General features: G+C 60.3%; 1 protein-coding gene across 1 annotated transcript; it reads left to right on the plus strand.

Moving 5' to 3' along the window:
- Positions 1 to 1,550: 1,550 nt before the first annotated feature.
- Positions 1,551 to 4,825, plus strand: PIM3 (Pim-3 proto-oncogene, serine/threonine kinase). Its single transcript, XM_074375803.1, has 6 exons — positions 1,551 to 2,108; positions 2,198 to 2,307; positions 2,396 to 2,446; positions 2,526 to 2,895; positions 3,465 to 3,641; positions 3,717 to 4,825. Exons 1-6 carry the CDS (start codon positions 2,024 to 2,026, stop codon positions 3,902 to 3,904), a joined length of 981 nt encoding a protein of 326 aa, XP_074231904.1. The 5' UTR covers positions 1,551 to 2,023; the 3' UTR covers positions 3,905 to 4,825.
- Positions 4,826 to 19,707: the final 14,882 nt, after the last annotated feature.

A 19,707-nucleotide genomic window follows, 5' to 3' on the forward strand; every position in this document is an offset into this window, starting at 1 on the left:
TCCACTGGGGAGGCCACCAGGGACCTCAGCCCCCTCGGCTGAGTTGGATCTGCCCTCAGAACCGCATATTGACGCCCAGACCCAGACCACGCTCCAGCACTCCCACCCTCCCTAGCCCCTAGATGGGCTGTGGGTCCAGGAATCCAAGGAGGAAGGCTCTGAGGACCATCCACTGGTCTTCTGGAAGACCCCACAAGAGAGCAGCGGTCCCTGGATTCCACCGAAGAGGCAGGCATCCTACCTTGGATCTGACCCTGAGGCGCCTGTCCTGGCCTGGGGCCCATGGTTAACCCTCAGCCCTAGCCGTGGCTCATGGGCCCACACACAGGAGAGTGGTGGACAGAGCGCCAGGAAGACAAGAACCTTAGAGCTGTACAATGGAGGGTTTGCTCTCTGTCCTGGGACAGGGATGGTGGCAGGAAGGGCTGTGACCTGGCGGAGGCTGGGTGTGCTGAGGAAATCAACAGGCTGACTAGAGCCCCCGAGGCAATGCTTGGATGAGATCACACCTGAAGGTGACCCCAGATGGGCCCAGGGACGTGGCTGCAAAGGTCAGATCTCAGTCTGGCCCCCAGGGATGACAGGGAGCTCCTGCAACGCCAGAAAGACCAGCACCTTGGCCTCCTGGCTCCTCCAACCCTCAACCCTCTCTGGGATGGCTGTGGGAAGCAGTGAATGTCTTGGGTTCAGCCACTGGGGCTAGCAGACGGCTGCTCACTCGAGTCCTGAACTGTTTAGGCCAGTGACCTTGGGCTGAGGTCGGCAAGCAACCAGAGGTGTTAGATGAGTCTGTGCAGTACAGAACGCAGACGACCGGATCAGGTCCACAGCAAGGTCGTGAAGACCTGGGTTGGCTCGGGCCCTAGCAGTGACGGTCAAGGTGGGCTCCCAAGTAGAGGCGTACAGCAGCTGGGCATGGAGGACAGCTGGGTGAGTGGCGAGTAGGGGAGGGCGCTCTAGGCACGGGGACAGCAGGGCAAAGGTTCCAGGGCGGGAGGCATGGTCAGGGAGGGCCCTTGGGCTGCGGGCTTGAGGTCAAGCCAGGGTCAGAACCGCCGGCTGGGGTGGGCAGGGTGGAGTCCCAACCCACACAGGGGCTGCGTGTCCTGCGGCTGCCGCCGAGCGGGGACCCCAGGGAGCCGCGCGCCCGCTGCGCCAAGCTACTCGCGCTCGGGGGTGCACGGACTTCCCAGGAGACACGCGCACGGCCCGGAGCGGCGGGGCACGTCTTCTACACCCCACCGCTCACCAGGACACCGCCGCCACGTTCACCGCCCGGCTGCTCGCGCCCGACCGGTGTAGCGGGTGACCTTCTTGCCGCGGCCTGGGGCGGGGCCTACCAGACCCCGCCCCTCAAGCGCGCCTCCATTGGCTGGGTCCTGAGCCCTTTGCAAACACCGGCTCCCATTGGCTCCTGCATCCCCGCCCCGTACGCCTGAGCCACCGCCCGCGAGGGAGCTGCGCGTGCGCGGGCGCGTGTGTGACCGCGGAGAAGAGGTGACGCGCCACGCTTCGCCGTGCGCCTCCGCCGCTCCGCTCCCGCCAGCTAGTCCCAGGCGGCTTGCCGCGGCCCCCGCCCACCGGCTCCCGCCCACCACGGAAGGCGCGCCGGACTCGTCCGGCTGTCTCCTCGGCCGCGCGCGCGGGTTTCAGAGGAGCCCCGAGCCGCGCGACGCCGGCGAAGGGGGCGGGGCCTCGGGTCTCCCCGCCCGCGCGGAGGGATACGCGCGACCGCGGCCCAAAAACCCCGGGCGAGGCGGCCGGGGCGTGTGAGCGGCTCGGCCTGCTGCGTGTCCTCGCGGGCTACGTGGGGTCGGCCGGGCACTGTGCCGCGCGGACGGCCTCGCCTGAGCGAGCCCGCGCTCCGAGGCCGGCGCTTCGGACACGCCCGCCTGTTGTCCGGATAGGGGCTCCGTGCGGCCCGGGAAGGCCGCCCTCCCGCGTCCGCGGCCGCGCGGGGAGCCGGGCCGGGCAAGAGGCGGCGCGGAGGCCGGGGGCCCGCGCCCCGCCGCCGCCGCCCGCGATGCTGCTCTCCAAGTTCGGCTCCCTGGCGCACCTGTGCGGGCCTGGCGGAGTGGACCACCTCCCGGTGACGATCCTGCAGCCAGGTATGCGGGGACCGGGAGCCCGGGGGTCCACCGGGGTCGGGGGGCCGGGGTCCCAGGCCGCACTGACCCCGCCCACGCGCTCTCCACAGCCAAGGCGGACAAGGAGAGCTTCGAGAAGGTGTACCAGGTGGGCGCAGTGCTGGGCAGCGGCGGCTTCGGCACAGTCTACGCGGGCAGCCGCATCGCCGACGGGCTCCCGGTGAGTCGGGCCGCCGGGCACCCGGGATTCTCGCCTTGCGCGCGTTGTTGTGTCCGCGCTGGCCTGACCACTGGTTCCCTCCCCCCAGGTGGCGGTGAAGCACGTGGTGAAGGAGCGGGTGACCGAATGGGGCAGCATCGTAAGTGCGGGCGGAGTCGGGGTCGCCGGACTGGGGCGCGGGCGCCGGGGGGAGCGCGCTGACCACCGTGTCTCCCCAGGCCGGCGCCGCTGTGCCCTTGGAGGTGGTGCTGCTGCGCAAGGTGGGCGCGGCCGGCGGCTCGCGCGGGGTCATCCGCCTGCTGGACTGGTTTGAGCGGCCCGACGGCTTCCTGCTGGTGCTCGAGCGGCCCGAGCCAGCGCAGGACCTCTTCGACTTCATCACGGAACGCGGCGCGCTCGACGAGGCCCTGGCGCGCCGCTTCTTCGCGCAGGTGCTGGCCGCCGTGCGCCACTGCCACAGCTGCGGGGTCGTGCATCGCGACATCAAGGACGAGAACCTGCTGGTGGACCTGCGCTCGGGCGAGCTCAAGCTCATCGATTTCGGCTCGGGCGCGCTGCTGCGCGACACGGTCTACACCGACTTCGATGGTGAGCGCTCTCTGCGCGGGAGGGCCAAGAGGCAGGCGACTGTCGGGGCCGCGCGCCGCGCCGGCTCGCTCGCATGCGTAGCCGAAGCGGGACCTCGGGCCGTTGGATCCGTGGTGGTTGGGGGCGCGGGCTCCAGACTCTCCTCGGCTGTGCCAGGGTTCTGGCGCTGCTGCGGGCTACTCCTGTGCGCGTGTGGAGCGCGGGGGCGCCGCGCAGAAATCCCCGCATTGCGGAGCCGGGGAAGCCGGGGCTCCCCGCCCCTCCCCCTCCCCGTATCCTCACCTCACATCTGTTTGTTGTGAAACCCGAGCCCGAGCTCATGTGACCCGCCTCTAGCGCCGGGCCAGCTGGGGGGGCGGGGCTGCCGGCGCCGGGGGAGGCCACGCCCGCCGGGGTTTTTCCAGTGGGAGGACCAGCCGGTTTTCAAGGCAGCCGCCGCCTTTGGCTCAGGGCTCAACATGGGAGGTGATCTGCGGGGAGCGCAGGGTCTAGGTGTTTCTCTGTGGTCGTGCTGGCCTCGTGGAGCGCTGCCCCGGGGGTGGGCGTGCTAACCCCCGCCTTTCCCTCAGGCACCCGAGTATACAGCCCCCCGGAGTGGATTCGCCACCACCGCTACCACGGTCGCGCGGCCACCGTGTGGTCTCTGGGCGTGCTGCTCTACGACATGGTGTGCGGGGACGTTCCCTTCGAACAGGACGAGGAGATCCTCCGGGGCCGCCTATTCTTCCGCAGGAGGGTCTCCCCAGGTGTGTGGGGGTCTGGGTCTGCCGGCACGGGGCAGGGGAGGCGGCCTTGCCCTGACCCTGTCTCCTCCCCTACAGAGTGCCAGCAGCTCATCCAGTGGTGTCTGTCCCTGCGGCCCTCCGAGCGGCCTTCGCTGGACCAAATCTCTGCCCACCCCTGGATGCTGGGGGCGGAGGAGGGCCCCTCTGAGAGCTGTGACCTTCGGCTCTGCACCCTAGACGCGGATGATGGGGCCAGCACCACCTCCAGCAGTGAGAGTTTGTGAGGCCGGGCCTGCACCTGGCTTGTGGGAACCACAAGAGGGGACCGCCAGCCCTAGCCAGGCCCTGCAGCAGCCAGCCTGCCTAGGTAGTCTGCTCCTGGAGAAAGCAGTGATCTCTGACCCCTGGTGACCTTTGCCTTTGGCACGGGCCTGTTTCCTTTGCTTTGAGTGCCTTTTTGAGCGCTGCTCTCACGGGACTTGGTTTCCTCAAGCTCTGTCCAAAGACACTCCAGTTCAAGCCAGGTCTCGCCTGCCCTGCTTGAGCTGAGGCTGTCCCTGTCCTGTGCTGCTCTGGGGGCGGTGCTGACACCGCCAACGGCCCCGCATCTGACACGTGGGATCAGGGGCACTCCCGCAGCCCGTGGCCTCATCTCACCGGGGCAGGGGCGCAGGGTCCCTCGTGCCCCTCCCACCCTTGTTTCGGTGTTCTGGGCACGTTTGTGCACAAGCAATGCAACGTTCAGGCCTCTGCTGCCCGCCCGCCCGACGCGCGTGCGCCTGCGAACGTCTTATTTATGGTGTGACCCTACGGAGGGCTATTTATTGTTTAACTTATTTGCCGAGGTTCCTCCCTCCCAGCTGCCCCGCCTCCTCTGAGGCCCTGTGCCCAGAGAGGGGGCGGCTGGCGTGTGGACCCAGGTCTCCAAACCCACAGCAGCTAGTTTGAGAGGAGCGGCGGCCCCACCGCCTGCGGCCCTGCGCTTGGGGGCGGGCTTAAGTTATTGACTTGTACAGTCTGCTTGATGGCTCTGGGGTTGGGGGACAGAGTCTCAAGCCTTTAATTTATTTCAGCAGAGGTGTTTTTGTGGTCCCAGTGTGTGAGGGCACTGAGGATAGGGGTTCTTCCAGTTCAGAAGTGAGATATCTGAAAAATCATATTTTTTTATACAGGTATTTCAATTAAATTGTTTTGTACTAAATGAATATTCTATGTTTACTGTGTTGGGTAGTCTGGAGTGAGGAGGCAGTTTTGGGAGAAGGGGCCCTGGTCCCTGCGTCGCTCCCTTTGTGTTTTCCAGTGGGGAGGTGGCAGCGGGAGGGGGCCCAGGCCAGAAGGAATTCCCTCCTGATACTCAGCTCTTGGCCTCCTTGTCACCCCATTCTCTAATCCAGCTGCACCCAGGGGAGTCAGAAACAGACTGTGCCCTCGGGGTCCCCTGAGAGAGGGGCAGGGAGCCAGGCCCTTGGTGGGGGTGCGTTTCCAGCACTAGTCCAGAGGCAGAGGCTGGAAAGGGTTTTGAAGAATGGCTAGAAGTTCGTGACATGGAGGGGTGGGAAGGTGCTCCAGGTACAGAGATTAGAGGTGGGTGTGTCTGGACCTTGGCCTGACAGGCACAGGGTGAGGTGTTGGGTGGGAGCCACAGCCAAGTCCAGGTGTGGACCGGCAGACCAGGCTGCAGTGTTTAGGGTGGGTCTGCTGGAGGGTCTGGCCAGGCCCCACCCACCCCCACATAGGTTCTCTGCTTGGCAGCTTCTGTGAGGCAGAGGGGAACCCACTGGGCCTAGTGAGCAGGCTGTCCAGACAGTCCAGCAGGGCCAGGCATGTGGCCCCAAGCCTTTAGAGGCCTGTTCCTGTGTCCCTTGGCCCTGGTGTCCGGCCTGCACACCTGCTGCTGGGCCCTGGGAACCCAGAGTTGGACAAAGGATGTCCTGGAGCTGCAGGGAAGAGCAGAGGCAGGAAGTTTTGGGAAGTGGAGCTGGAGGAAATGAAGTCGGCCTTTCCTCTGATGGTGAGCAGAGGCCGTCGGGTGGGGACTCTGGGCTTGGTCACTCAGGGAGTCGGTAGGCGCTGGTGACCTGCCTAGGGCTTGAGGGCCTGCTGCTGAGCCCAGGAACCCAGGGGGCAGTCCCGCTCGGTGTTGGCTGACACCGTGGAGCAGTGGGGTGTGTATGGGGACACAGTCTGTGTCCGTGGCCCTGGCCTAGCCAACCTGGCCTGGAGTCCTCCTGGGCCCTGTGGGGCTCATCTCCTTATGCTCACCCTGCCCCACCGGAACGGGAGTCTCAGGCAGTAGTCCTGCACTTGGGGGTGGAGAGCAAGCACCTCTGCAGCTTTTGGGCCCCCACATCTCACCCTGGTGACAGCCACTCACATGTCACTATGGTCCCTGTCCCTCACTTGCCAGCTGGGGGTGCTGTGCCAGTCTTGGGCACCCCTCCCATTCACTCCCCCATTTTCCATCCATCCTTCAGTCCATCCATCCACCTACCAAACCACCTGATAACCGCTCACTGAGCTGTTTTGTGCGGGACGGTGGAGCAGTGGGGGCGCTGCTGCCTGATCGGAAGGCTGGGGGCTCTCAGGGCTGGACATTCAGGGGGCCGAGTGGGGAGCCACTGCGGGAGATGGCTGGGGAGGGCTTGGGGGCAGAGGGAAGTGGTGCAGTCAGGAGGTGAGCGGGCGGGCAGGCAGCTTGGGCCCCAGTGGACCCACTCTGTGCTCTGTCCTCGGCGCCTTCCAGCGTCACACATGGAGTCCCACTCGCAAGTTCTGACTCGCATTTTATTGGTTCCACAGACTCCATAGGGTTCCACAGGGTTGTTCGTGCAGGGTCCACCCACAAACCACAGCCTGGAGAACAGAGAACCCCCCGCTGCAGTCCAGGCCTTCCTCGGAACTGCCGCTGCTCTGAGGTTCTGCCAGGCCTGCTGGAGGCTCCTTGGGCCTGAGAGCCTGTGTAGGGATGCCCACGAAGGTGAGGCGGGTGTCGGCTGCTCTAGGGTCACAGAGGTGACCCCTGATGGTTTGATGGATACAGAGGCTGTGGCCACAGATGACAGCGCCTCTCCTACCTGGGGGAGGAGGAAGCCCAGGACTGTGTGTGTCAGGACCAGTGGGGCCAGCAGACGTGGGCTGGGGCCAGATGGTGGGTCCCGAGGTCAGGCCAGGGGTTTGGGGGCTGGGAGGTACTACCTGACATGCAACAGCAGCGGGGTGGAAGGCCAAGCCCACCCTGCAGAGCCTGTCCCCAGGGCAGGAGGGGAGGTGGCGGAGGGGAGCCGCTGCGCCCGCGACCTTTCTGCCTCTGCACGCGCTGGGTGCCCCACGACCACCGCTTTCCCCACCCATCCGCCGGCCCAGCCCGGCCTGGGCCCCTGGTGCTGCTGCCGCCCAGTGCCAGCCTGCGTGCTGGGCGGGTCCCCCGCCCTCGGCCCCCCTAGGCAAGGCTGCTTGCCCAGGCTGCCTTCGGGGAAACTGAGGCCCTGAGAGGCAGGGATCCTCACTGCTGTGCCCCCACGTATCAGGGAGCTACTGAGGGCCTGACTGGAGACTCCTGGTGGCTAAGGCCCGTGGGGGGTGTGGGTGGCCCAGGATTCTCGTGGTGGGTGCGGGCCACAGGAGTGGCGCAGAAGCAGCAGTGCGCTGTGTGTGTGGGGGTCTTCCCTGGCCCCTGGGGTGGTGAGATTTCAGAGAATCCCTCGTGGGTGTAGTCCCAGGTCTCAGAGACGCAGGCAGAATTCCAGGGCTCCGGCTGGGAGGGGCCTGCCCTGGCCCAGCCCTGCCTGCCACCCCTTCTGGCCCCTCTGGGCTCTGCTGGGCTTGGGTTGTAGGGTGGGGACGGCGGAGGCAGGGCCCGGGTCCTCTCCCTGGGGCCACCTGTGTGCCAGGCTCTCTTCTCCATGGCTGGCGCTTCCTGACTCCAGACACAAACCTGGGGCTCTGTCAGGATCCGAGTGGCTGGCCTGCCCTGCGGTCCCCCAGCACTCCCCAGCCCTGAGGGCTGGCCTGTCCGTGGGGGAGGAAGTCCACAGAGTCCACTTCTTTTCCTGGAGATTTGTCCACATAGAGGCCTCTTTCCTGCTCCTGGGAGGGATCTGTCTCTTGGAGTTTGGGCCTATTCCCCCCAGACTAGTTCCTCCCCCCTGCCCAGGCAGCCCCCAGGACAGCAGTACCCCATCCTCAGGTGCTGGTGCAGGCGCCAGGGCAGGGGCCCCACTGGATGTCGTGCTGTGGGGCCTGGGGTGGGCCAGCCTCCAGCCCTCCTGCTGCCCCACTCTCAGTGCCAGGGGGCTCTGCAGAAGGCGAAGGGCAGGGAGCCACTGTGGGCCCCTCACCTCCAGCCATGCCAGCATGGCTGTGTGTGTCCCCAGGTGTCTGCAGGCCCCCCTCTACTGGGGTGGGATCCCTTCTGCTTGTCAGAACTAACCCTGTCTGCCGCACTGGGGATGGGCGCTGGGATAGGGGCTTCTCTGACCCAGGCCCTGTTGGGACTGAGATGGGGCTGTTTCCATGGGCAGGACCCCGACCCGCCTTGGGGCTGCTGGCACTGACGGCCTCGTGGACGGCTTGGGGCTGGAGCAGAGGGAACAGGCTACTGCCCTGCCTTCCTCCAGGCTGCCGGCTCCTGGGACAGTCCTGGGTTTCTTCACCTCCCCTCCGCCCTCTGCCCCAACCCGCCCCCCCCTGCTCCCCTGGCCCCAGGAGGCCGCCCAGCCTCCAGCTTCACCTGGTCCAGTGGTTCTGACGCTCTCTGCCAGGCTAGCCCCCGTCTCCACCCATCTTATAGTATCTTGGGTCAGCTTAGTATCGAGTCTCCTTGAGAACCACTGGCTCAAGTTCTGAGTAGCATCCTGCCCTCAACGGTTTTCCTTGGGGTTGCACAGAACCTAGAAATCAATCATGGAAAGAACGATTTCTGAATATACCGTGGCCCCTGGCGGGCAGGAGTGGCCTCTGCTCAGATGCGCCCCCTCCCATGGGAGCAACACATTACACCCTGGCTGTGGGCCCCCTGAGGGCTGGTGGGTGCTGACCGAGCCCACTGGTGACGGGGGCAGCTGCCTCTCTAGCCCCCTCACCCACCTGCCCGAGGCCTGCCCAGCTTCCGAGGAGGAGAGTCTGGGACTCCGATCCAAACCAACCCCCCACAGCCGTCAGAGCCTCACTACGTTTCCTTCCTCCAGTGCGGCCCCAAATGAACCCCCAGCGAAGATTCTTGGAAAAGGGAAGTGATCCCTGACAGGACCTGGGAGCCCCACCCAACCCGCTCAGCCTCCAGACCCTGGCTGGCTGGCTAGCCGGGAATCCCCTGTGTCGGCAAAAGCAGCAGAAAAAGGAAACAGGAAGAGGGGACAGTGGAGGCCCCGACAGCAGGGGCAGAGGGGCCACCACCTGCCCACGTGACTTCCAGGCAGCCTTGGCAAAACCCGGGCTTCAATTACACAACTGACACCCTGTACCACCCCAACTCCTAAAAGTTCCCGACAGTCAGGCCTGTCCAGGCAGGTGGGGCAGGGCCTGGCCCTCCAGCACTGGTCCCTGCAGATGCTGGCCAGGCGGGAGTGGGGGGGTCCGCTCCTGGGTGAATGAGTGAAGGGCCTCTGCAGGTGGGGGGTCACCAGCACCTGGCACTGAATGAGCCAGGTGAAGGGGACTGAGGCTTAAGTCATAAGCAGGCAGGTGGGCCCAACCCACCCAAGGAGGGGGAGGGGCCCTAGGGTGGGACCCCATCCTCTTGAGCTCAGGAAAGTGGGCCAGCTCTGACATGGCCTCTGGCCCCTCCTGCCCACCCTCCTGCCAGGCTCAAGCCTTTGGTGGTCAGGGACCCTGCTGATCTGAGGCTCAAGCCTATGGTGGGCAGGGACCCTGCTGTCACTGGCCCTACACACCTGCCCTGGAGGTTGGCTTCTGGTCCAGGGCCTTCAGGCTTCCCCGCCCCACACAGCTTGGCAGGCGATACCCCTCAGCTGGTTCCGTGGGCTCCTCATGTCCAGCAAGTGGGGGGATGGGGAGAAAGGTGCTGATGCCCGAGGCACCAGGCCAGGCGCACGCAGCCCGGGGCCGTCCACTCCATTCCTTGTGGACCTCAGGCTCTGAGCAGGGCCTGGGCTTTGGGGATGGGGCTGGACAATGAGGCCCAGCTGGTGCCAGGCAGCAGGGCCTCTCTGGGTTGTAGGTGCCCTGGATCCTGGGACCAGCTGACCAGGAGGACTGGGAGGTCCCTGCTTCCAGCCCCGGGCCAGACCAGGCAGGGAGTCAGGGATCCCGGACCACCGGGCACAGCCCGCGGCTGTGGGTGGGCCACTTGCTGATCCCCAACTTCTGTAGGAGGCGGGAGTGCCAAGGGCCTGGAGACACCTGGGTTGGGGTTTGTATCACAGCACAGCCCGCCCAGCGGGTCCCCACAGAGGCACCCTCGTGTGTGGTGGGGTGCAGGGCCCCACCCTGCAGAGCATTGCAGAGTGGGTCCCCCCCAGCCTCCCGCCCCCCTGCCCCTCCCCTTCCCCCACCGTCTGGCTTCTGTTCACCATGCCGCCCCCAAGCCAGCTCAAAGGGCCCTTTTCCCTCCAGAGAGAATCCACACTTCCCAACCCCGGGGCTCACCCTTGCCAGAGGGGCAGCGGCCCAGACTAATCAGAATGATAGTTTCAGGATGTGACAGAGATACCTGGCGGTGGGACCCTCAGCAGTCATTGTCAGCCTTTCTGCTGAATGGGCTACTGAGTGGGGCTTGAGAGATGGCTTCCGCAGCTCTGCAGAGATCTGGGGAGGGGGAGCTGCGGCAGGGGTGGGCAGCAGGTGCAAAGGCCCTGAGGTAGGCAGAGGGGCTCAGGCCGCCATACTCTGAACAGGAACAGAAGGGCAGGCATAGGAGGGATGCAGAGCCTCCTCCCTGTACACTGGCCTTCTGGTGGCCCCATGGTCCTAGATTCCACTCCCCCCCCACAAACAATATGCTCCCCCAGGGTAAGCTAAGGGTGAGGGGAGCTAAGGGGAGAGGGTGAGGACCTCAGAGGCCTTGACCCTGAGCTGAGCCCTGGGGCTGCCCCTGGGCCGTCCTACTGGTGCTCCGGCCCAGCCCCAGCTCTGGCTGAGATCTGAGGGTTGGGACAGGCCAGGGTCTGCAGATCCAAGGCACACGGGCTCCGGAGGCCCCAGTGCCACAGCCAGCTCAGCATACTTCTCAGCAGGCCAGCACAGTCACGGGCGCTGCACGCCCAGGCCCAGAGGAAGCTCCCGGCTCGCCTGGTGGCCTGGCCATCCCTGGGGCAGGTCCCCGCGTCCCAGCTCTGCCCTGCCCGGTCTGCTGCTCGGCAGCCAGCTCAGGCTCCCCTCTGGAAAGGGCTACAAAACGGGTGTGTGCCTGTCCTGGATGTGTGTGTGTACGTGCACACCTGTGTGTACCTGTGAGTGTGCATGTGGTACTGTGTGGGTGGCAGTGGGTGTGTCAATCTGCGTGGTCCGAGGGCGTGCGTGTCTGGGTGCTTGTGTGTGCACATGTACTTGTATGTGTGTAGGTATGTGTATGTGTGATCCGCGGGTTTGTGCAGGCGTGCTTGGGTATCTGTGTGTAGGTGTGTGCACGTGTGTGCACCTGTGCACAACGTCGTCTAGGCAGAGCCTGGGCCCAGGCTGCCTCTGCTGTGTGACTCATCCCCCTTCCAAGGGCACAGCAGCCCGTGGGGGTGTCCCTGTGACTCAGCGCCCGTGGTGGGTGGGAGGTGGGGGAAGCTGGCGATGGGGAGGAGCCTGGGGTGGGCGGAGAGAGGGGTGAGCACGATGCTGCAGCAGTGAGGCCCCGCCCTTGAGCCCTCCACCCTCCAGCTGCTGCCTGCCTTGGGGTTCAAGAACCATGACGCAACGGGGGCATGGGAAGTGGGGGTTCCCCGAGGGCCGCCGGTGCTGAGATCTGAGGCAGGAGGGGCTGGGGGCTGGGGCCGAGGAAGGTGCAGAGAGAACATGGGTGTGCGGGGTTGGGAGGGGTCCCTGCGGTGATGCGGTCGGGCCAGCAGACAGATTCGAGGGTGGTGTGACCTGTTTGAATGCCAACAATCCAAGCAAAACCAGGAAGGGGGTGGGTCCCAGGAGGAGAGGCTCCCCGGGACCCTGTCCATGTGCTCAGGAAGCCCAGGGCACGGGGGCCCCTCCCTTCAGCAAGCCACCCCCTCAGTTTAGTGCTCCAGGGAAGGCCTGGCTGGCGCTGACCTGTCCTGGGCCTGAGGACGCCTCTTGCCCCTGGTGGGGGGACCTTGGGACCTGTGGGCAACTGAGAACTCAGAGCTGTAGTCCACTGGCCTACTGACCCTCACACCCTGGCCCAGCCTCTGCGACATTCTGTCCCCATCCTTGCCACACGTGGTCACCAGGGCCCAGCCATTCCGTCTGCCCTGCACCTGACTTCCATGCCTGGCTATTGCCGAGGGTGGCTGTCCCTAATGGCCAGGTTAGCTGTGGGCACCTTGAGCTGTCTGGCAGTGCCCTGGCACCAGAAGCTGGTGGGCCAGGGGAGGCTGGGGTCCACGCCCGGCCCTGGGACAGGAAGATGGAGGTGGGAGCCAGCCAGAATTTTGGAGGCGGGAGCCAGCCAGAATTTTGGAGGCGGGCACCTGCTGCTGCACTGTTTCCAGGACCACAGGTCCAAGCTCCCACATGGGCCCCCCGCCCGAGCCCACAGATACACAGGGAGGCCGGCCAGGTGTGCGGATCCCCAGCTGTAGGGTTCACCTGCTGGGTGTTCCATCTCTGGGCCTCAATTCTGTCACCTGACTCCCTCCTGGACAAAAAGGAACTGAAGTTGGGAGGTGCCCCAGGTCAGTGGGGATCTGTCAGGTGACAGGAAGGCCAGGGCTGAGTGAGGCCTGGCGCACAGGGGTGTGCATGGCCGGGTGGGTGGGGTGGAGGCCACCTTCACCCTGGCCACGCCTCAATGATCTCATCACTGGGGACAAGGCAGCACCGAGTGGAGGAGCCCTGGCCTGGGTGTGGGGGTCTCAGGGAGGGGCAGAGCCCAGGGCCAGGTGGAGGCTCTTGCGGGGCTGGCCTCCTGGCGCTCGTGTCTGCCTCACCCAGGCTGCTCTCCCAGCCCGTCCCCATGCATGTGGCAGGGCACCCCTACCTCCCCGGACAGCACCCAAGCCTCCCTCTGATCCTCTCTGGTCCCCACCCCTGGGGGGCCATGCTCGCTCCAGGACTTGGGGAGCAATGGTGACAGGGAGGCCACCACCAGCGTAGAGCCCCAGGGGCAGGGTCCCAGCCACACTGTCTAAACTCCTCTTAAAAACACTCGGAGCTACTTTAAACATTTCTCAGACAGTTCAATGGAAATTTAATAAGATCTGTGAAAAGTCTGTGTGAGTGTGAAAGGTATTTTTAAAACAGCTTTCCTGAGGTGTAATTTACATATCCTACAGTCCACCCACTTCCAGTGATCTCAATGAGCCGCCCACAATTCAGTGATTTTCGTAAAATCTCTGAGCTGTGCCACCACCACCGCCGTCCAATTTTAGAACGTGTCCCCACGAGCAGTCGCTCCTCTCCACCCCCGGCCCCTGGCAACCACCCACCTGATCTCTGTCTTCACAGACTTGCCTTATTTGGACGTTTGGTATCGACAGAGTCTACCACTGGTGGTGCTCGGTGTCTGGCTGGTTTCACTGAGCACGAGCACTGTGCAGCTCATCCGTGCTGCAACGTGTCCGTGGCGGGCTCCCATAAACATGCTCCGCGCTCGGGAACCCCACAGTTTGCTTATCCATTCCCAGCTGATGGACACCTGGGCTGTTTGGGGCTGCTTTGGCCGTTACGAATAAGCCTGCTATGGACTTCATGCGCACGCCTTTCTCTGTGCCTACACTGTCATTTCTCTTAGGTAGATACCCGGGAATGGAATTGCTGGGTCAAATGGGAAACATATGTTTCACTTTTGCAGAAGTCCACTCTGCACTGTACATCCCGCCAGCAGCGTGTGAGCCCCGGGGTCCCCAGCGCCTTGTCAGCACTTGTCGCCGGTGTTCGCTGCGACTGCAGCCGCCCTAGCAGGTGTGACGCGGTGCGGGCTTCGGTTTCGGTCCCTGACACCTAGTGATGCTGGGCGTCTTCTCAAATTTGATTAGATGTTACGCCAAAGAAGGCACCCAGCTTCCCTCCTCCTTCTTTGGCGAAACATCTAGTCAGGCTTTTGGCCTGTTTTTCATTTGGGCAGTTTGTCTTGCTGTTATTTAAAATTTCGCGTGTAATTGTAAATTGTGCTAATACATAACAATTCAGAGTGCATGTGTGTCTTATTTTGAGTTGTGAGTGTTCTTTATACATTGTAAATACAAGTCCTTTATTACATATATGATTTGCAAACACTTAATGAACACCCAGGTTTCATTTTCTTACTGCTGGTATCTGAGCACAAAGCATTGACTTTTGATTAAGTCCAACTTATATATTTTTTTCCATGGATTCTGTTTTGGTGCTGCAGCTAAGAACACTGTGCATAACTCAAGGGCACAAAAGTTTTGTCCTATGTTCCTTTTTAAAAGTTGTATAGCGTTAGCTCTTACAGTTATGTTCACGGTTCACTTTGAGTTGATTTTTGTGTATGGTGTGAGGTAAGGGTCCAAATGCCTCCTTTTACGTGTGCATGTCCAACTGTCACAGCACCATTTGCTGAAAAGAGTGTCCTTTTCCTCACTGAAAGCTGGGGCATGTTTGCCAAAAATCACTTGACCTTAAGTCTCTGGGTTTATTTCTGGACTTTGGAGTCCGTCCCGCTGACCTGTACATCAGCCCTGGTGCCGGAGCACGCCGTCTTTGCTGCTGTGTCTTTGTAGTAAGTCTTACAGCTGGAACTGTAAATTCCTCAGGTTGGTTCCTTTAAAAAATTGTTTTGGCTAAGGAAAAATACTGTATGACACCGCTTATATGTGGAATCTAAAATAAAGGACACAAATGAACTCACCTGCAAAACAGAAACAGACTCACAGACATAGAGAACAGACGTATGGTTACCAGGAGTTAAAGGGGGTGGGAAGAGACACACTGGGAATCCGAAATTTGCACCTCTTGGGGAGCAACAGGAACGTTAGCCGTCTTATTGTGGTGGTGGTCTCATGGGTGTGGACGTCTATGAACTTCATCAAAGTGTACATCTGAAATATGTGTAGTTTACTGTACAGGAGCCAGACCACAGTAAAGCTGTTACTAATTGTTTTGTCCGTTTTATGTCGTTTGCATTTCCATACACATTTTATGATCGGATTGCTGATTTCTGCCCCCCCAAAATCCACTCACGTTTTAATGGGATTGCGTCCAATCTATTAATCAATTTAGGGAGTATTGTCACCTTGACAATCTTCAGTCTTTGCACCCGTGAACACTGTCTCGTTTATTCAGACTTCTTTGACACCTCTTAGAAATGCGGTGCAGCTTTAAGCGTACAGGTCTCGCATGCCTCTTGTTAGACATGTTCCTATTCATTGTATTCTTTTAAGTGGTGGTGTAAATAGAGGTGTTTTCTCAATTTCATTTTTGGATTGTCCACTGCTAACGTATGGAAATATGGTTGGTTTTATGCACCAATCTTGAGTCCTGTAACCTTGCTGGACTTACTCATTAGCAGCTTTTTCCCTCTATGTCCTCGTGCCATTTGGCCCCAAATGCGTCACAAATGCAGAAATGGGTGGTTTCTGGTGGAGGAAAGGGGAACCTTGGGTGTCTGGTAAGTGCCAGGCAAATAAAAGAGGAAGCAGTCCAGGGAAGTGACTCCAGAAGAATCATAGTTTTGACTCCTCGTCTCACCCCTAATCCAAGCGCATGGGTCTGATCCTAATTAGCATATCAAGTATTTGGAAAACTGATCTGACAGGGAGACCTCCACCCAAGTCTCAGAGCGAGCGTGAGGCGGTGCAGATGAGGGGGCAGACCTGATCATAACAGCAAAGACTAAGTACCCGGCAGACGTGGGCACCACAGCCCACGGGAGAGCGAAACAAGGACACGGACATTCCCCACGGGCAGCGGAGAGACCCAGAATCCTCAGGCGTCTGGACAGAAACCGGCAGCACCCGGTAACAGAAAGCTCATAGTCTCCACTCATATTGGAAAAGCAGCAGACAGCAACGATGGGCCAACTGACACAGCTGCCTGAGTCGTCTCACACAGGCTTTAAAGCGGCTTTTATAAAAATATGTGAACAAGAACGTGCAGTCTTGATAAAATATTAACCTTGAATGACTCACAAAGAAATGGACATGTTGGAACTGAAAAAAAAATTCAAAAACTAAAACAAAACAAAACAAAAAAACCCTTCCTGTATGGATTCAACAGCAGAATGGAGACGACAGAGGAAAGAATCCATGAACTCTAAGAATGTCATTAGAAAGTAATCTGAAAAATAGAAAACGGATTTCAAAAAATGAGCAGAGTCTCAGGGACCTGTGAGACCACAACAAAGGGCAACATCTGTGTCCCTGGAGCCCCGGGAGGAGAGGAGGGAAAGTGTGGGGCTGAAAAAATATTTTAAAGAAATAATCACTGAAAACTTGGCAAGTTTTGTGAAAGACATAAACTTACAATTCAAGAAGCAGAGCAAATCCCATCCAGGATAAATGGAAGGAAATCCACACCAAGACACTTCAGAATCAAAATGCTGGAAACTATAAACAAAGAAAAACCTTCAAAGCGGCCAGAGAAAACTGATGTGTTACATGTAGAAGGACCAGGATTTGAATGACTGACTGGACTTCTTCTCATCAGAAAGCAGAGACCAGAAGGAAGTAATGCAACATTTTCTGAGTCCCAAAAGAGAAGAACTATCTGTTCAGATTCCTGTATCCAGCAGACTTCCTTAACCTGGTGAAGAGCTTCAACAAAAACCCTACAGCTAACGTCAGACTTACTATGAAAGCCTTTGCACCTCTTCCCCAGGTAGCGGGGTCCAAGCAGGGGTGCCCGTCTCACCACTCTTACTCACCACAGTGCCAGGACTTCCGGCCAGCACAAGAGGACAAGAAAAGGAAGGAACAGCAGACCAACAGGAAAGGAAGAATGAAACTGTCCTTTTTTCTTAGCAACACAATTATTTATGTAAAACATCCTAGGCAATATTTTTTTTTAAAGAAAAAAGAACCAGACTCCTAGAACCAATAAATGAGTTTAGCAAGGTTGCAGGACACAAGGTCAACACAAAAGACAACTGCATTCTTATATAGAAGCTATGAATAATTGGAAACCAAGTTTTTAAGAACGTTACCGTTTATAATAGCTCCCACTTAACAGACGAAAATGTCTAGGTGTAAATTCAGCAAAACATGAACAGGACTGGTGTGCTGAAAACTACAAAATGCTGTTAAAAAATAATAAAAAAAATCTAAATAAACAGAAAGACTGAGCATGTTCACGGGTTTGAAGACTCAGAATAGTAAAGATGCCAGTTCTCCGCAAAGTGGTCTGCAGATGTAACCAGCCAGAGTCCAGCAAGATTATTTTGTGGACGCAGACAAGCCAAGTGTGAAGTTTATGTGGAAGGACAACGGGACTGAAACGACTAAAGTAATTGGAAAAGAAGAAGAAAACTGCAGGAGCCACACCACCCAAGTCAGCACCCAGAGCACGGCTGCGGTCGTCAGGCCTGTGTGGGACCGGTGAACCGAGAGATGGCCTCCCGGATCACGGAGGAGGGCAGACAGCCCAGACACAGACCCGCAGGTATCTCTGACAGCTGTGCAAGTGCAGTTCAGTGGAGGAAGAATAGTTTTTTCAGCAAATGGCACTGGTCACCCATATTCAAAGCGACCACCCATGACCTAAACGTCACACCTGATGCAAAGATGAATTCAAAGTGAGCCCTAGGTCTTCGCGTAAAGCACAGACTATAAGACTTTTCAAAGAAAAAGTAGGAGAACATCTTTGTGACATGGGTTTAGTCAAAGAGTTTGCAGAAGTGACACCGCAAGCCTGATCCATAAAAGAAAAACATTGGATACACTGGGCTTCATCAAAATTAAAAACGTTTGCTCTACCCAAGACACTGTCAGAAGAATAATGAGAGAAACTACAAAATACTGTTTCAGGAAGAAAGTGTAGGAGAAAATGTCTGCAAACTGCCTGTCACAAAAGGACTTGTACACAGCACGTAAAAGAGCTCTCAAAGCTCAGCACCAGGGAAACAGCACGGCTGACAAACAGGAAGGGGCTTGAGCCGCTGCGGCACCAGAGGGCTGTGCGGGGCCGACGGCGCACGCGGACAGGGGCCCGGCGTCTCCAGCCACGCGTGAAATGCGAGGTGGGACCTTGGTAAGAGGCCGCCACACGCTTGCCAGAATGACTAACAGAGAAACACGGACACACTGACAATGCCAAGTGCTGATGAGGATGTGAAGCGAGGGGAACACTCAGACGCCGATGCCGGGGACGCAGCCACCCGGGAGATGCCGGCTCCGCTTCTCGTGCAGTAGCTACCTGCTTCCCATGGGACGCAGCAACCCCACCCCAGGCACCCCACCTCGGGCATTTATCCTAGGAAATGAAAATGTGTGTTCGCACAAAAACCTGTATGTGAATGTTGGAAGTGGCTTTATTCGTTACAGCTGGGAACAACCCAAACGTCCTCCAGTGGGTGAACAGATAAACCGGTGGTGGTGATCCGGATGCGGAGGACCACTCCGTCAGGAAAGGCGCAAACTGCAGACTCACACAGCCACCCAGACGAAGCTCAAAGGCGTCACACCAAGTGGTTAATCCCGCAGGTTGCCTACTGCCTTGATTCCATCTACAGGACAAACCTACCATCCCGGGGAACAGAGCGGCGGTTGCCAGGTTACGGGCGGAGGGGCGTGGGCCCGGAAGCCCAGGCAGGAGGGCGTTTTCTGGGGTGATGGAACCGTTCTGGATCCTGTTCCAGGGATGACTATCGGAACATGCTACAACTCACTGTGCACCAAAATAAAAAGGTCCATTTTACAATCAGATAATGAAAAACTAGGTGAACAAAATATTTTTAAAATGCGTGTTTCCAGCAATTTTTCCGTGTGCCGGTTCTTTCGCCTTGGAGCAAGCTCTCCCACCGGGCGCGAGAGGCAAGGCGGCTCTCCCTCGGGGCCTCCGGGGCCCACGGCCTGGAGCAGGTGCCCAGGAGCTGGGCGGAAGGTCGTCGGGTCCCTCCTGGGGGATGTTGTCAGAGGCGAAAAAGACATCTGCACTGGGGGCCCAAGACGAGGGAGGTGTCCTCAAGGACGTTCTCACCCATACAAGCCAAAGCAGGGCGGGGACCTGGGGGTGGAGGGAGGCGGGCCCTGGCATCCCCTCCCTGGCCGCTAGGCCGCTAGGCCCCTCCCTAACAGCCCGACTTGCTCGGCCTCACGGGGCCGCCCCTTCCCACAGCAGATGAGCCCTCTCCCCTCGCCCTCCAGGGCCTGTAAGCCAAGCCCCAGCCTCGTCCCCCGGGACAGCCTCCCTCCTCCAACGGGCCCGCCCCGGCAGCTGCGCCCCGGCTGCCGACCCCCAGGGGAAGCCGCGACCCTGCCCACTGGCCGCGGGGACCCGGCGGAAACCAGATCTCGAAGTGTGCGTGGGGCGGCGGGGGGCAGTGGAGAGACACAGGCGGGCGCCCCAGTCCCGCCCCTCCGGCTCCTAGCCTAGCCGTCCACCCGGCTGAGGCCCAGAAGCTCCAGGACGCAGGTGCTGGTCGGGGCTACTGGGGACACTCGCCTAGGGCGCCAAGGGACGGTGGCTCCACTGGCGAGGCGGGCGCCCCTCCGCCCCCTGAGCTCTCGGCTGGCTTACCCACAGCATTTCTCTCGCAAACGGCTGGGGCACACGCCCTCCCCAGTAGTCACTGCTGGGTCCACGGCCGGCCAGAGGTGCCCCGAAACATCCCCCCGCCACCCCCCCCCCGCAGTCATCTGGTCCCTGGTGTGTCCACATCCCACATCCCCTCCGTCCACGTCCACATGACCATTGCTCTCCCCTCACGGCCAATTTCCCACCTTCCGCACCGCGTGCAGTGCGCCCCGCCCACCCCGCACCCCCCGCCCAGCCCTGGGCCCACTCCCCAGCCTGGCTCGCGTCCGCGTCCGCCCTAATGCTGTTCTCTGGG

The sequence above is a fragment of the Camelus bactrianus genome, chromosome 12 (assembly GCF_048773025.1).
Source record: "Camelus bactrianus isolate YW-2024 breed Bactrian camel chromosome 12, ASM4877302v1, whole genome shotgun sequence".
In the NCBI taxonomy this organism is placed as follows: domain Eukaryota; kingdom Metazoa; phylum Chordata; class Mammalia; order Artiodactyla; family Camelidae; genus Camelus; species Camelus bactrianus.

Excerpts from the sequence above, each read along its gene's own strand:
- PIM3 (XM_074375803.1), top strand. The coding sequence starts at position 2,024 with ATGCTGCTCTCCAAGTTCGGCTCCCTGGCGCACCTGTGCGGGCCTGGC. Across the intron at positions 2,308-2,395 it reads GCATCGCCGACGGGCTCCCG|GTGGCGGTGAAGCACGTGGT; the intron begins GTGAGTCGGGCC and ends CCCTCCCCCCAG. Across the intron at positions 2,896-3,464 it reads GGTCTACACCGACTTCGATG|GCACCCGAGTATACAGCCCC; the intron begins GTGAGCGCTCTC and ends CCTTTCCCTCAG.